General features: G+C 36.4%; 1 protein-coding gene across 1 annotated transcript in view; it reads right to left on the bottom strand.

Annotated features, from left to right (window-relative positions):
• Positions 1-18,272, bottom strand: part of SRFBP1 (serum response factor binding protein 1) — a 76,936-nt gene that overhangs the window by 32,175 nt on the left and 26,489 nt on the right. Inside the window, exons 2-3 of the mRNA XM_010561694.1 lie at positions 16,843-16,931; positions 15,802-15,874 (exon numbers count right to left, since the gene is read on the bottom strand). Coding sequence (XP_010559996.1) covers positions 15,802-15,874; positions 16,843-16,931 — 162 coding nt within the window. The remainder of the gene's footprint in view (positions 1-15,801; positions 15,875-16,842; positions 16,932-18,272) is intronic.

Genomic DNA, 18,272 nt, shown 5'->3' on the forward strand with positions numbered 1-18,272 from the left:
ATACAGCACAATCTGAAAGTGTGGCAAGTAAAAACCAGACTTTTTCATCAGGAATTCAATCCAGCATTTCAGCATTTCAATTCCAAAAAGACCTGCCATTACCTCCTGTTGCAGCAGACTGCAAACAGACACTTTACATAACACTTCACATCCGTGGATGTGAAAGCATTATGTCACAGTTACCAAGAGTTTCAAATTACTGCTGAGGAGGACCGAGGTTTTCAATCCACCAGTGAGAATCCAGTGGGAGCCAAAACCAATCTCATTAGAGGTAGATTGATTGACAGGGAGTCTAGGATGTTAGGGCTGTCCCTGTCACAGGTCTGAATTTGACTGATGCCCAGAAAGTTAAGAAGTTATACAGACTGCCAGGTGACTTGCTCAGAATATTATTGCCCTTCATGAGTCAAGTAAGTATCTAGGTATCTCCACATAAAAGCTTTCATAACTTTTTTTTTTAAACAGTCATTTGGAAAAAACCTGCACTCACCAATCCTGGAAGTGTCAGCTCACCCCTGGCCCATGCAGCTGAAACAGGGATTCATTCTTGGGTGTAGTATAACACTTGGGGCTCAAGGCAGAGGATGTGCTGGGAAACTTCAGCACTTCATCTCCCCCAGTTTACAGAATCTTCCCATACTACACAGAGAAGGGCCTTGCTATGCCTCTCAAGCTACACTCAGTTCATGCTAGATTTAAATAAAATGTAATTAAAAGCATTTAATTGTAATACTCGAAACAGACAGAACATTTATAAAATGCTTAGGTAAAGAAGTGAAAGACAAGATATGCTTAATCTACTTACACTAAGGTTAAAGATCTCTCTGCCTTGCTCAGGTTGACTCACTGCTCTTCCTGGCAAGGTGACACTCAGGATTTTCAATGTTTGTACATATTTACACCACTGCCTGCACTTTTCAGATAGAGAAAGTGAGGGAGTCTATTTGGGAGCTACTGTCATGGTTTCTCTGGTGACTCACTGGCACCTCAACAGCATAAACCCTTGCTTTTTAAATTACAGATGGACACAAAATCTAAGTGCTGCAAACATGTAAAGCTTATAACTCTACTGGGTGCTAACAGAGACCATAAAAGACAATAATTAACCACAGGGTGAATGTGTTTGGGAAGATGGATTCCCAAACCTTTTAATCTCATATAATGTAATATACTGACACAGTAAAGGCTGTGTTTTGAGGCATATATGCACTCAAAATTAATATAAACAAGACAAATAAATAAGCGTATTACTAATGTATTTTTTTACTAAGTGAAAATGACATTTCACATTACAATGGGGGTAGGAACATCTTTCCAGTTAGCAATGCTCTGCATGTTGTGTGAACTTCTTTCTATTAAACTGTTTTCATACTACCAGTCTTACAAATATTTAGTAATATTGTTTGAATAAATACTATTTCATAAGTTTGCACAGTTTCAGGAATGCCATCTTCTTTTAATAAATACTTCAAGAAGTTAAGCTTTTGCTAAGCTTACAGCTAATGTAGCAAGTCTGATAGAACTTCAAAGTCTAGATATACAGATTTAACTTTCCATAGAAGTCAAGTTTTACTGTAAATACCTGTGTCATAAAGAACAGACAACTACAGGAAAGCAAAACCACAACAAAGAAGAATTCCATAGATCTTTTTTTGTTCCACCAGTCTAGCCAACAATGCTTTTGCCGGCAACCTGACTGGATGACTTGATTCTATATCATCACATACTGAAACCAGAGGTTTTATCCAGTAGAAATGAAGACATTTTCTCTCTAATTGCAGACAAATTAGGTGAATTATAATTTAAATACATTCCCCTGTATCATTAGGGTTTAAGATTATTATTATGTCCTACAGTAATTACAGTATTTTTCACTTATCAAATATCTAGATTCTGTATTACAAAGAGGAAGGAAAGCATAAAAAGAAAGGGTTCTACAGTTGCTAATTTTCCTGAAGCATACACTAAAGAAAATGTCATGTATTTTTTAATGATTTTGCATGTTTCATCAATTGCCTTACATTTTCAAAAGCTTTATAGAATTTAATGTTGGTTTAACTTGCCTTTTATTTTAATATACGGCTTCTCAAAATAAAAAATAATCTTCCTTGAAATCATTAATTTTCAGCCTTGTTGGATTAATAACAACTTGGGCAGGAATACTACAGAACAGATTAAGAAAAAATCGGAAAACTTAATTCTCATTTTAAATTATGAAACCAAAGAAGTCACTAGAGGAAATTATCAGAATAGAACTTCCAAAAAAAATCGAAAGCTGTACAACCATCTCACTTTAGATGAATATATGGCATTTGCTTTGGGAATTAACTATTACTAACCTGTTAAAAAAAGAGCACTCCAAAATTACAGTTATTCATTGGGAATACAAGAATGTATTTCAAGTAGAACTTGTCTCGCAATTGTTCTTTTTGTAAACTACACTGGTGTCAGGTTTTTGCTGGCACCAATTTTAAACATTACTAAACGTCTACAGTATTGCTGTCTCATTTTAGATCCAAGTGAAATTCAATGTCAACCTGTGAGTTTTCATCTACTAAGTTTCACACTACAAAATCTTACAGTTTTCTGACTTTATTGTTCTCTGGAAAATCAAAGTTATTAAAAACCCCATCAAGTAAAACTACACATTATTCCTATAAATATAATTTTGTCCAAATGGTTACCTTCCTCTGGCTAAATATCCTTATTCTGCTATGCTGTACAAGCTTTCTTAAAAGCAGAGCACGCAGCTGAGGCAAACACTACTTACTCATGTAGTTTAATAACAAAACAAAACGAAAAAACAACTCCCCAGAAGAAGAGTTAACATGGCTAGTTTGTTTAAGCTGTTGTAAAATACCCAAACTTTATTTGGCAAGTATAGGCTGCTCTTTTCTGCCACGTTTATAAACTAATTTAATATTTCAAGAAGTATGCAAGTCAAACGCCAGCAATTACATCAGCCTACTGAGATGAACACTGTGAACTTGGCATTTTACTTAGTCAATTATATTAAAATGAATTGTTTAATTTCGGAGGTTCCTATCTGATTCAGTAGCCACATTCAGGGAGCAAGTCACTGTTTTCACCACAGGAGACAAATAAGTTAGCAAGTCTGTAATCTTGTGACAATTTCAGAAGTAGAAGGTATTATGAAAGTAAACTACAATTACAAGCGTTCAAAGAAAAGTTACAAAAAAGGAAAAAACAAGCTCACTGGATTATTCAGTACAGCAAGCATAATGATGCCAAAATTATCGTTATTAGAATTCTCTTCAAACGTCTTTTAGTTCTGAGTTGTCAGTATTCACTTGCACTGGTACAATCTGTAATTTCACTCTGTACTGGCAATTTGTTCCATGCTGCTTTTCTAATATTAAAATAACAACCACATACAATTTCAGGGTTAACATATTTCCAAGCAGTCCTGTGTTGGCTGGAACTATCTTCGGTTTTGAATTACTATCCCTGGTATTCACAACTGTTGCCAGTACCGCTGGTTGCCAGATGAACTGTTTTTGTAAAAATTAGAAGAAAAACAGCGTTACCTGCCAGAAGGGGACGCTATGCACAACTAGCAGAAAGCTGCCTCTTTCTCAGTTTAGCCTCTTTTCTCCCAGCAGGAGCTTGAGCCAGCAAGACTACCACCAAAGCATCCAGGAAAAGGATGTGCTATATTCTCACAACGTTCCCAGTGAAGACAGTAACTGACAAATGGGTGCAATGCAGCTAATAATCTCAACCCGCTAGATTCTGGTTTGAAATAGACATGGAAACAGAAATGAATAATGAAGACAGAAGAACCTGGAGAGATAGAGAAAGAGGTAGAAGAGTGTGAATACACAGAGCTGTACACACAGCCCCTTTGTCTGCTTCCAGAGGGCATAAAAGAAAAAGAGGTCAAAGATTAGACACAATGGAGAAAGAATGAATCTCCTTTTTCCATTCTTCTTCCCAGTATGCACTATCTGCAGGAAAAGTATTCCTCCTCTGGTCTTTTAAAGCGCCATGTGGAAGAAAATAAATTACTTTTTGTCCTTTTTCCTAGAGGTCTTGAAACTTGAGCAAGACAAACCTGCTATCTCATTTGCTCAAGGTGAGGGGTAAAGGTGGAAAGAGATCTGGCAACAAAACATGAAAAATGTGATTTTTTTTCAGTACCTACAGATTTCCAAATTGGCTGCTAAAAGCTCCTGAGCAAAATGTTGGTATACAAAGTGCAGAAGAACTATACAGGACAAATACATGAAATGTCTAAACCTCCAACATCAGTAGTTCACCTTGTATCCTGGGGAATCCTATTCCAATTTTCTTACACCTCCTGTAGATGCTATGCCTTATCTCTGATCATCCTTGACAGTTTTCTTTACAGTCATACTAGTTTTCTTTTTTCTTTTTTTTTTTTTTAAAATACACTAAGGACTTACGCAGTATACGGTAAAACAATTGATTTAAATAGGAACAGACTGTCTTCTGTCTGAAGACACCAAATCACAATACAGCATTTTTACACAGGTATCTATGGTAACTCCAATATCCACCTCCTCACTGGTAATAGCCAATTTCAGTCCAGTGAAAATGAACCATTGGAAATGTAATTCTCACCACCACCACATGCATTACTTTGCACTTATCACTGTTGAATTTCTTTAGTGATTTTATTGCCCAGTTAGTCAGTTTTGTAATATTATTCTGCAGTGTCTTAGTGTTAGCATCCTCACTATCCTGAAATTTGGATCATCAAGCTCTGTCATTCATTCTATTTTCCTGAATCATTTCCAGCACTATCTCCACAGAACTCCACTGTTAGCTTCCCAACACTATGAAAGCTAACCATCTATTCCCCTCTTCCACTTATTAACTTTGTGACTAAAAGAAGAAAACTCATATCCATGAACAGCTTTTTAAAGAAAAAACAAAAACATAAAAACAACCCACCAGACAAACAAAAAAACAAACCACAAAAAACCACCAGAGGCTTTGGTGAAAGCTGGACAACGGCTTTTTGGAAATTTGAAATAATATACAGACTCAATCAGCAACATCCACTGTATGTATTTATTCCTTCAAAGAACTCCCACTGATTTGCAAGGCATGACTTCCATCTCCTAAAGGTACAATTATTCTGCCTCATCTACTCATCCATGTGTTCACTAAATCCACTCTTTAATAAAAGTGCCAATGAGTCTGTCCAGCACTGAAGTCATATTTACATTAGTGTTACTTTCCCAGAACAGACTTTATGTATTTTCATAAGCAGGAGGCAACCATGGGGGAAGTAAGATTTTACACACAAAAGCATCAATTAGAATAGGAGTCACAGCAGCTGCAGTCACCTGAATTAGTTTCCAAGTGACTATAAAAGATATTTATAGTAGGTATCCAATTTCTTTTTTTCTGTTCCCCACAATCCCTCCAGTTAGAAGAAATAAGAATAAAGCCTTTACTACAATATTCAAGAATAATTTCTTTTATAACTGTGAAGAACAAAAGACCTAATTTCTGTGGGAAATTCCTTCAGAACAAAGAGTCCCCAAAAGAACAGTTGATTAAAGATGTTGAGACAGTTTAATATTGATCCGCAATACTAAGCAGATTCACTATTTACTGGAGATAATTATTTTTAGCTTCTCCAGAATAAATTAAGTACAAAGACCAGCTAGTATACAGCAAGAAATTAACCAGAACTGCCTCAGAGATGTCACAAGGACCATCTTATTTGGCAACTATTAGTACAGCTCAGCATGGGATGGCCAAAATGTAAAGAAAAGGTATGCAGCACTTACAGAAACATTCTTTTCTATCTCAAGTTCAGATGAATTACAGAGAAGGCTAATGAAGAGGCCCAAGTTGGCGTACTAAAGTGAAATACATGTTGGGATACTGAAAGAAGTCAACAACAAAAAAAGTATCTATTTGGAATATGCATAAATATCTTCAAAATGAGTGCAGCAACATGCTGACACTTCTGTCATTTTGAATAACAACAATAGTAAGAATTTTCGTTTGCTGTCACTGCTCAATTTTCAAATAAATTAAGGCATATGGGTTGCATTAATTTGTTTTTTTGTACTACTGCAAAGGTTGCCTCTTTATTAAAATAAACAATAAAAATGCTTATGCAGAATTCAGAAAGGAGATGGACTCTCATCTGCAAGCCATATTTTTTAAAAAGTGAAAATAGCTTATTTTGCATCCTTACAAAAAAATAAGATAGTAAAATTCTTACGCAAGACTTGAGGAAAAAGCTTCATCTGCAAGCCATATTTTTAAGAAAGTTGACAACCTTTACTTAGAACCTACTTTAATATTTTCCTTAAGTTGTCTCAAATCCAACAAAAAGCTGCCTTTGTGATCTGTTTTCACTTTGTAACTAAGAATCTAGTGCATAAGAAAAAAAAGCACATGGTTACTGCTTCTATTTAAGTATCTTGTCAAGGATGACGTCTTGAAAATGAAGCTGGTGATATTTTTACTGACTTTTATATTTAAGAAATGCAGCCCATCTTTTATTAGGCTATCCAAAGCAGTATTTGGTGAGAAAAAAAAAAAAAAATCATTACTTCTGTTATCATAATGAAATAAAACAGTAGGAATGGCTGTCAGTTGTTTTCTCATTCTAAATTAAAATTGTCCAGTACAAGGCTTCCCTCCTATATTTTCCTCTCAGTTTTCCTTACAATTCTAAGTATTCTTTCATGCTTACTATCTAGAAAAAAACGTATCATATCCTACAGCTTTCTCACACTGAGACTGTTAAGCTTGCTCAGTTAAGGTATTTTGACCCTGTATGAGAGGCAAACAGGAGACTGACTTCGGAAAACAATTAAATACGGGGTTTCTTTTTTTTAGCATAAACATGAATGGAAGCAATGTATCAGTGAAAATAATATGAAATACTATGAAGATTAAGAACAGAACAGAACTCAGTCAATGAGTATACCAACATGCCTTCTTACCATTTTAAGAATCATGTTAGAAAAAGGTGGTAGGTAAGAATATTCAAGGGAAGCGGGTATATTGAGGTTATGCAGTCTCCTGACAAGGCTTTCTTCCCTCATTGTTATTAATCAAGAATATCAAGAGCCAAGCCTCAGAACTCATAAACACTGAGAAAAGCATCCCACCAGACAGTCATTCAGCTCATGACTTCTGTACACTTTTATTCCACTTCAGCTATGAAGATCAAAACATTTGTGTTTTGATAAAAAGAAGTTGTCATCATTTGCTTCTAAGGATAAGCTCATGTACATATTGCCATGAAGTAAATTCCATTTGGAAGCAAAATCCTTACTGTCTTGACTGGAGAGCAATTACGTACACCAGCATTTGCTCCAGGAATAATTTGTATTTGTTCAGACTCTCTTACTTCTCTCTGGAAGTGTAACATTGTCTTTGCTCATTATTTCAATGTTAATGTAATGTTTTTAATTACAGAATCAGAAGGAAAGAAGTTTTTTGAAGTAAGAATTTGTTCGATATCAAAAAGTCATAATATTTCTGAAACAAAATGCTCATGAATTACTGAGGAATTATCTCCTACAAGGGTATCACAGAAGAGGAATTCCATGGAACTTCATGATTAGAAATAAGTAGAAGGTATCAGTGAGCCCATTCAACCACCTATCATGGTCTTGATAGATGAGCTGGAGAGAGAGTATATCGTAAAAGTGAAAGAGACAAAACCCTGACCTTGAAGTTACAGCAACCAACCCTTTTCCCCTTATAATCCAATACCCAAGGTGCTTTAATATTCATATGGGAAGGATGATAAAACACTATGCCACAACCAATTAAATAAAGAAATGCAAGATGCTTTCTTTCCCACTTCCAGTTATGAGACATTGATTGTCATACAAATATCTTTGCCATTTTTGCATGGAAAATGTACTAAGGACCACTTGTTTAGATCTTCTCTGAAAACAGGTCTATTTATGGGTAGGACCAGTTCAATAATACAAACTAGCACAGAACAGAATAGACTATCTGTAAGTTTATCAAGTAAAGCAGTATTAAATTCCACTGTCCAGACAAGTAGAGGTACAGTACTGCTCCACACAGCATATTCTTAAGCACCTGATCTAGCTGCCTATACTGTTTATGATACTCCTACACACACTCTTTGGAGGGTAAATATACAGTATAGCACAGTTATGTATATCAAAACCTAAGCATGGAACTCTTTTGACTTATTCCCAAAGCTATTTCTTAAAGACCAAAAATAAAAACTGACTGAATGAGATAGTTTTCACCCCTAACTAGAGCTAAAATATTTTATTGTACATCTACAGTTTTACTGTTCCTAACTTTAAAATCCCTCCTGCTTATGATTGTGTAAACAGAGACTTACACAGGCTGGAAGAGACCTCCAGATCTAGTGCAACCTTCTGGCCAAAGCAGCTCTAGACAGAGAAGGCTGTTCAGGACCCTTGAGTTTTGAACATCTCTAAGGACTGAACACCCACACCCTCTCTTTGCTACCTGATTCAGCATTTTATCATCCCAGTAGTGAATTGCCCCCTTCCTCCCCACACAAGCAAGTCAGAAGTCTCTAGGATGTAACTTATGCCCACCATTCTTCCACTGGACATCTCTGAAGAAATAATGACTCCATCTTCCTAGGCCATCCTAAGTAGCTACAGACAGTAATAAGGTTTGTCCTTAGCCTTTTTTCATTAATTGTGAACACAGTTCTCTTACCTTGTACATCATACCCTCCGGCCCTTAACTAGCTTGGTGGCCATCTGCTAGACTTGCTCCAGTAATCCATATCTTTCCTGTACTGGCAGCCCAGAACTGGACACAGCACTCCAGCTTCAGTCCCACCACAACCAAACAGAGGGGAAGGACCCCGGCCAGCTACACTAATGCAGCCTACAATGCAGTTGGTGTTCCTTTCCACAGTGGCACTTTTTTTGTCTTATGTTCAACTTCTTGTCCACCAGGACACCCAGGCCTTTTTCCACAAAGCTGCTTTCTAGCCAACTGGTCCCCAGCCTAGACTGTTGCATGGAACTATTTCATCCCAGATACAAGACTATGCGTTTGCTTTTCTTGACCTACATGCAGTTCCTCTCAGCTCATTTTTCTACCCTGTACAAATCCCTCTGAACAGCAGCCCTGCCCGCAAGCATATCATCCATATCCTCCAATTTGGTATCATCCATAAACCTGCAGAGAATGCACCCCATATCATCATTTATGGCATTACTAACACATTAAACAGTACTGGTACTAGTACAGACCACTAAAGGACATCACTTGTAACCAGCAACCAGTTGGATGTTCTACCACTAACTATAACCCTTTGAACCTGACAGGCCTTCCTTCTTGTCACGTTGACACAGAAATTAATCAGGTCAGTCAGGCACAATTCACCCTTGGTAAATCCACTCTGGCTATTCCCAGTCATCCTCCTGTCCTTCCTGTTCCTGGAATTAGCTTCCAGAAAGACTTGCTCTATAACAGCCCCAGATATTAAGTTGAGACTGACCATCCTTTATTTCCTCAGATACTCCTTCTTGAAGTTAAGCATGATGTTTACCTTCTTCCAAACATCAGTAACCTTTTTCAATTATTGTGACCTTTCAAAAACAATGAAAGCAACCTCATCATGACATCAGTCAGCTCTTTCTGCACCCCAAGTGCAAGGTATCTGGTCCCATGCACTTGTATATGTCCCTGAATTATGCATTCCTTAATGGCATCATTTTCTGCTGTAGGTAACGCTTCACTCCCACAGATTCTGCTCGTAGGGTCTGAAAACTGAGAAGCCAAAGGGCAGAACTAACCACTAAAACCAAGAAAAAAAAAAACGCTCAATATGTCACCCTTCTCTATGTTTTCTCACTGAGCTATGGACCCTTGTTTTCCTTTAGCTTTACTTTTGCTCCCAGTGGACTTACTCAGTAGTTGGAAATCCATCTGAGTTTTCTATTTTCTAACACTATCTGTGTGTGTTCAGGGAGCGTGTCTACATTCCTCCCAGGTAGTCTGTTTTTGTTTCCACCTTTGGTGGACTTCCTTTTTGTGTTGGGCCCAGGAACACACTGCTTATCCATGCTGGCTTCTTCTGTGTTAAGTTAGATGCTCTTTACATTGTGTTTCCTACTTAGAAGAGCTTTCTACTTCAGTCCTGACAAAATCAGAGCTGTCTGTTAAATGAATATTCAGAGCTTGTACAACAAAAATAACCTGCCTTGCTAGGGCATACCTTACCTAGAAAAGCTGTGTAGTGCCACTGGCAAAGTAGAACATGCTGTTGAGAACACAAGCAGTAAAATTTAGAGTTCCCTAAAAGTGCCTGACTTCTTGCATATGTACGCCTGAGTAATGCACACATGGACCTACCCACCACTCGAAGCACCAAGTTGCCTGCATTACCGCAGGGAAATGTATCATGCATGGATAACTAGTCAGACACTTGCCAAAGCAAGGATCTGCACTGCTCCATTGAAGGAGGGCTGAATGACTTTGAGTACTATCCCTTCTTCCTTCCCTGAAATGGTCTATAAGTGGCATCTGGCCCATACCATTGTGAAAGCTGGACTGCCCCTGCCTCTATTGTTTGTTGAGAAGTATCAAGGACCCTTCCTGAGCTGATTATACTACAGTTTAAGAGCTTCCCATTACTCTTTCAAAAACATTTAAATGTTAAATATTCTATAACATTAATATGAAAGTCTGTGATCTATTATGAAAGAAAATATGCAAGACTGTTGTTGGAAACACGCTAGGAGAAGGAAAAAGCAAAACAGCAAAAAAGTGCTTGAGTCCTCACTCTTACTGAAAATAGTTCTACAATGAGATGTTAACTGAGACCAAGGCTACAGAAGATGAAATCATTAACCAAAAAAGAAACCGCTACTGTTAGAGGAAAATGATAAGGGTTTTTGAAAACGCCTGATATTTCAGGATACAAAAATTCCATGCAAAAAGACCATACTAAGAGAAAGATCTATCAAGCTCCTTAGGCTGACCTACTGTAAAATCATCAGTTACCTAGTCCTAACCAAAAGCCCTTTCTCCCCATATCACTATTACTTTGATGAAATCAGATGATTTTTTGTTCCAAGGCCAAAGACTGTGAAAACATCCTTCAGACTCAAGCTCTACCTTTACAAAACAATTTGGCTTTCAAAAGCTTAACAGTAATACTGGAGTTCATACTTACCTCTACTTCTGATCATATCTTGCTAAAATATAAAGTTTAGAGAAAATAATTTAGAGTAAAGCATTATTTTTTCCCTGTATCTCTTGTACTAAACTCATTATTCTGTGATAAATACTGTGTTTTAACTGCACTAAAACAAAAACATTGCATTATCTGTTTCTCCAGTGATAATTTTCAGGATAGAGAATATACTTTTCCAAGCCATTTAACAACGGTTGTAACCAACTGCTGCTCATTCCCAACAACTGAAAGAGATTTTTCCCTTTGAGCACTACAAATAGTCTTTCTTCCATATCTTAATAATGGGCACTCTCCAAACATGGTATTGCTATAGCAACACCTGCCATAATACCAAGGTTTTCACTGTAAGACGAAGGCAAAAACTACTCCTAAATACACAGTAAAGCAACCACATGAAGTTGTATTAAGACCTAATTTCAACAAAGAAATTTAAACAATTCAATATAAGCTACACGCTGCTAAGAAATCACTAGACAATCAGTTATTTTCGTGTACAGAAACTTTTTAAAATATTATAGCCTCCTAAATATGGTAAGAGCTACTCTACAATGGATAATCAATCCATTTTGACGGTATCATCAAGCCTGACAAACAAGTAAAAAAATTCCTGCAAATAAACACAATTTTATATTTCAAAAAAGCAGTATCATAGTAGGACTAGAAAGTATCATACTGTTCTTTTTTCCCATCTTTCATGAATCATTAAATAAATATTTTATACGGTTTTGGCAAAGCAAAATCTGAGGAACTCAAAAAACAGTGTACTATTCCAATAGCTTTGAGAACTCCTGCAAACAATTAACCCAGTTCCTGCATCCACGTAGCCGGAATTTTTCACTGCTCTCATTTCCCACAATGTTTACTTCTGATTGTTGTGCTTGAGACATTATTGTATTTGCCAATTAAGTTATTTTTAATCTCCAGTTCTAACAATGAAAACATATAGAATCAAAACATATAGAATAAAAAAATAAATGTCATTCCAACAATAACACAACAATGTTATTTGCAAATTCAAGTAACAAAAAGTTTCTTAATACAGCCCAGCACCAACACTTCCTAGGTTTTCAATATATGCAGAACTATGCATGTGTGAGTATGTATAGCATATAAAAAAAAAAGAGACACAGACACAGTATTTAACCTGGAAAGTGAGCATCTAATTATGTCCCACTCCTAGGAAACAGTGTATGTACAGTGAAATTATGTCAGCAGTGTCTGTTTAGAGTCTGCCTGAAGACAGGAAAAAAGCATCTCAAGAGTTAGTGATAAGACAAGAGTTATCAAATAATAGCAAGCATTTTGTCCTTCCTGTAATATCACATTGTAATTAGTAAAGATCCACACTAGAAAGAGATGTTAAGATCTTGTATCTGAAAGTTCACATTTGCCTCATTCAGAAGGACAGCAGCTCTTACAAGTCCTGCTGAGCTGCAGGCAGCCATCCTCTAACAACAGATGCACCATCAGGCAATTAAATTTTGTTTGTTTGTTTGTTTTTCTTACAGTCTGGATGAAAGATAATAGTTGTTCCACAAAGTGGCAGCAGCCATGTTGAAACTGTGCTGACCAAGAAACCGATTCCCCAAGTAAATGAACTAGTATAAAAGGTTTGTGGGTTTACAGGCAGCTGAATGAAGAAATGTAATTCTTAAGAAAGCAAAGAATTCTCCCTTATCGGGATTTCAACCCCTCAGATTTTTTTTCCCCCGAGTAAGAGAAACTTAAGCCATCACATTAAAACCTTCAGTAAGGCAGACAACTGTGTCAAGGTCCCAGAATTCTAGTCTCTCTTCCCTGAGCTTGAAACAAATTCCCTGTGAAATGGAATCCTCCTCTCATGCCTTTGGAGATCATCACAATACGTAAAGTCCTTTATAAAAGACCCTGTTCATGCCAACAGTCCCCAGAAGATTTTTTTTTCCTCTGGATAAGTGGCAGGGGAAGGTGGTCTGGGTCTGTTCTTGACTGATGGAAGAAAAATGCATTTTTAGAAAGAGGTATGCTGTCTTTGGCAACTGGCAAAAACTCAGAAAAAAAATTGTACTATTTTCCTTTTCTTCCAAAGATGTATTTTCTTCAACCTACAACAAGCCTTCATGTCTTTGTCCAACCATGAAGAAGTTCTAGAAGTTCTAAGTAGCCATCTCAAGAAATCTTTTAATCTGAAAATATACATGCTGTCAGACTCTGGTCTGACACTTTCTGGCTCCAAACCACTTTGGCTGGTGTAATTATTTTTGTTGGTTTTTGTCTTTTCACCTGAACTTCTCTTTGCAGCTTGCTAAAGCTCAAGACTAAACATTCAGTAAGAGAGAAGGCAGACATTTTTTCTTACATAAAACATGCGAGTAGAAGTTTATGGACTACTCCTGCATGTTACATGGAAAATGACCAATTCCTATATTCTGCACACAGACAGTCAATCAGTTTTGAAAGGATTTGCATCTCCTCTGGTAAGTGTTTGGGATCCACACACTGCAACTGCTAGAATAGTCTGGATAATACAAGGCTGCTTTAAGTTGCAACTTCATAGACCACTTACCAATTTACCTTATTGATTCTGTCCATTCTTTCCTAAAAATTCTAAAATATCCATTCACGTTATGCAAAGAGTTCTTTATGAATCCTATGATTAATAACTTAAGACAAAAGGTTGCTGGGAGTGACATATACCAATATAAAATCTCCCACTATCTCAAATAATATCAATGATTTCTGTGAAAGCTGCCTTGTTACTCTTCTATGCTCAATGAGGAGTATTTCTGCACCAACTCTAAAAAGCTCTCTTAGTCTAGAAATCAACACTGGTGAAAAATATGTAAACAACCAGTGCCTTTTAGGCTGTGATTCTTAAGAAACGGGAATTCTTCTTCTGTCTAAGAAACAAATACACTGTTGAGCTAGTAAGTGTCTAGTTGTTCATTTTTAAAGACTAAAAAACCCCAAGAAAACCAACCTTTATTATTAACGTAAGTGCATTTTTTTTTAACAAAAAAGACCACTTACAGAACAATTTCTGATAACTGAGAGTATTTACTAGCTATTTGCCTGAGAAGTGGGAGAGCTTTTCCTCTTTGTCAGCTGCTCACTTTGAAGACTCCTCCCTTTTTATAAACCATTTCAAAGCAAAATTTATTTGCCATCAGCTCTCCAGATTAAAAATCTATCCTCCCTTAACAATCGCTCTTGAAGTTAACACAACTCCTACACTCATTAATGCCAACTGAAGAAACAGCTTGAATGTATTTGGGCAACGCAGTCCTGAGTGCAGGCAGCCTTTAAGATGTCTGCATGAGCCAATCATGGAAGGAAAAGCACAATGTGGACAAAGCGAACACTTCTGGAAGATGTGTGCAAGAACGGATCTTGCAGTGAAACCCTCTCAGAAGCCCTCACAGAAGCCCTGTAAAACATGGGCTTGTGAGCTCAGTGCTGCACCACACCTGATCACATGACATATGTACGCTTACAAATTGAGACACGTTTCCAGAATCCTCATCATGCTCCACCAGACAAACATGTGTCATCCAAAAAAGAAAAAAAAAAAGGGCAATCACAAGACCAAGTTTAAGACTGATGGCAAGCCAGAAAAGCAGAACGCCTCAATATGACTGTCATGCTGCATGCTGCTTGACCAGTGCTTTACCCTTTAATACAGTCCTGCCCCTTCACTGATTTGTGAGGACTCTTTTGCAAGTACTGTATTAAAACCCCCTATGACTCCACACGATCAGTCTGAGACAAAGCACATCTAAATGGGTCAGTGAAGCCCTCCCAGTTACCAGCTTTTTTGAAGACTAAGACCTGTGCAAGGATCAGGAAAGAAAAAAAAAAAAAAAAAAAAAAAAAAGAAAAAAAAAGAGAGAAGGGTTAAAAAAACCCCAAACTCCAACACACACACCCCCAATAAGGGTGATTTAATCACTACAGTCATCAAGGAAAACCAAACAAAACAACCAATTATGTGAAAACAGCTTTCTTGACCTGTACAGGACTCTTGTGCTCAAGCCTTATGACTGGAATTTGTACCTCATTTCAACATACACCATTTTAAGCAGCATCAGCTAAAATTGAGATACGACTAGTACAAAACATTATGAAGTTATAAAATTTCTGAAGCATTTGCTGATATGTCATAATGTATCAGATACAAAAACTGTATCAAATGACAGTAAGGCTGAAGATGAAAAAAGAAAGTCTGGCTCAAGCACTGCCACTGCCTTGCAGCTAAAATTTCAAATTACTACAGAACTTTGGGCTTAAAAGTAAAATACAAGTAGCATCATACTTAAAGCTAAAAGAACTGACATTGAGGATACTGTACTGTCAGGCACACAAAATGCCTTCCATACCCCTGAGCAGCATGAGAACTTTAATTTCTGCGCTTTAACTGTTACGGTAAAAACTTCAAGCACCATACAGATGCAGCAAACATGGAAATATGCAAATATTCGTAATTTTCCAGCTATGTTACAGTAATGACCAAGCTGACTCTGGAAATATTTCAAGTTAAGTTTCAGTAATGCAGTCCCAGAAAACAAAGCTTTTTTTTTACTAAAATTAATTGCCTCTAATATTATAATAATATCTAAACATGGTATTACCTTCATGGCATGGATTTCTTCTATTAACCTCTCAACTCGCTTTTGATTCTTTAATTTCAAGTCTTCTGAACCCCTGCAAATGAAGTCTGTCTTTATTAAAAAATATCTGGGTTTTGTTCACTTTATTTCCCCACGGGCTAATACTAAGTAGCAAAATAAAAATATCACAAGAGTGAGCATAAACACATTCCCTTGTTGTTAAACGAACATTTTAACAAAGAGTTGAACGTAATCTAATGCTTCTGCTGTTCTGAACAGAGGAAAAAACACTGAGGATTTACCAGAATAGCAAGACAAATGTTACTTTATTAGAAAATAGTAACTACAATTCCTACCAACAATACATAGGAGACACTGATCTCTCAAATATAATTACATTTTAAGATCTGTAATATGTAAATATAGAAGATCATTGGGCTTGCTTCTTATTTCACACAATCTGCTAAAATTGTGGGAGAAGAGTACACTCAATTTACACTTTGAACACAGTAACAGATATATCTTACAACATCTCCAGTAAGACACGTCGTACATTACTTTGGGCCAGTTATCTTTAAAAACATAATCTACAAAATGTTTTAACTATTTACTTAAATTAATACTAATTATTAAAAATCAAGGATGACCTGTATATCTATGCCAACTGAACAATATTTTTTGCTACAGAACCTTGCAGACAAGTGCAGAGAGAAAATGTTGCACAACTTACGTTCAACAGCAGAACAGCCTAAAAGTTAAAGCCTAACACTTTTAAAAGTGCTGTAAAAGGTTCTGTAAGTGATTTGGATTAGCTTCCAATACACTAAATCCCTTTAAAAAGAACGTTATCCCAATTCTGCTTTATGAAACTGCTTTTTAGTTAATAATTTTAGTCTATCTAAAGCGAAATAAAAATAAGACAAATACAATTCATGCATCACAGTGCCTTAAGTTTTAAATGTAATATGTAATGTTTCTCCCACTTCTCTGTTTTGGGAAAACAACTAAGATACTGTGTCATTTATAAACACACAAACAAGAACACTGATATTTAAAACTGACTTTTTCAACTTTAATTTCCTGATGTGTCTGGTTAGTCTGCGAATAGTCAGGACTCTGGCCTTCTTCACATCTTTTCTCATCTTCACAACCTGTCAGAAAGATGGAAGACATTATAAAGCTTGTTTTCCTTGATTAGTTTCCATATACAATACATTCATTACATTGACTTAAATTTTAGAAATTAGTTCAACAAAAAACTATTTTTGAAAAGACAGTGCATTCCCCTGCTAACCAAATCCCAGTTCAAATTAATTCAGATTTCATTTAAAATCAAACTGCTTCCATAAACATCAGAGGAAGAACAACCAACAGTCTAAAAATGTGTCTGAGGTCTAAACAGAAGACAAGACATTCCTAACTAGCCATACTTTAATATTTTTCTTAGAGCTAGACTGCGCTTGAGATTTGAAAAGACTCACCTTTTGCCTTCACTTTGTTTATTTTTGTCCCAGTGAAACAGCACCAGTACTTTTCCATTAGTACATAATACGTAAAACCATTTTCGTTATGAAACATTTTGAAAGACTAAGGAAAGGCTCCCAAACTAAACTTTATTTATTATAGAACAGAATTTGAGATATGAAAATCTTTTTATGTATTTGAATTGATTTTTGTTGAAAATAAAATCAAAGTGATTTCCAACCTACTACAGTCTCTTTCAACTTCCTATCCTACCCAGTCCTCTGTTCCCAAAATGTATTTCAAAGTAGACAGTATTAAAGAAAACTTGACAATGATGTTTTGGTGTTATTTCTTGCCCCACAATAAAAGAACCAGAATTTTAGTTATTATTAGACAGATGGCACAAACAGACAAATCCTTGGAATCTTTTGCTATTAAATTCTGTCATGGGAAGCCTTAGGCCTAGGCATTGTCTTGTCAGTGATGCACATTTTGAAGATACAGGGAGTCAATAACGACTTACAACCTTGCTTTTTTACAACTCAAAAAACCCCCTTATTTATTCAGATGTATCTTACTGTCAGCATTAAGATTTTGTATTTAACAGTTAAACTTAGAAAATCTGAAATATTAAAACAAACAAACAAAAACCAGTCTTCCTGACAAAAAGCCAAATTTCTCTTAAAATTATCCAGTGGGATAAGTTTCAAAATAAATTGGCACCTCTTTCTCAAGGAAGTTCTTTACTTCAGATTTCTGATATCTTCTAATTTCTTAGAGATAACGTAAAAATGATTGCTTGATGGCGACTGCACCATCAAGTCAGTTCTACCAGGAATATTAGTATTATAAACCTGCATCAAGGTTGACCAAAAAAAGAGAAAAAAAAAAATCTTCAAAGCTCAGAGGAGCATTTCACACCTACAATGGGAAGCCTGGCTAGTATATCTCCCTTGTGTAGAGACCATAAAGGTAAGACTATCTCATTTATCTGACCGCTCCCCCCCCCCCCCCCATCTGTTCACCCC

The sequence above is a fragment of the Haliaeetus leucocephalus genome, unplaced genomic scaffold, assembly GCF_000737465.1.
Source record: "Haliaeetus leucocephalus isolate CR32 unplaced genomic scaffold, Haliaeetus_leucocephalus-4.0 Scaffold150, whole genome shotgun sequence".
NCBI lineage: Eukaryota > Metazoa > Chordata > Aves > Accipitriformes > Accipitridae > Haliaeetus > Haliaeetus leucocephalus.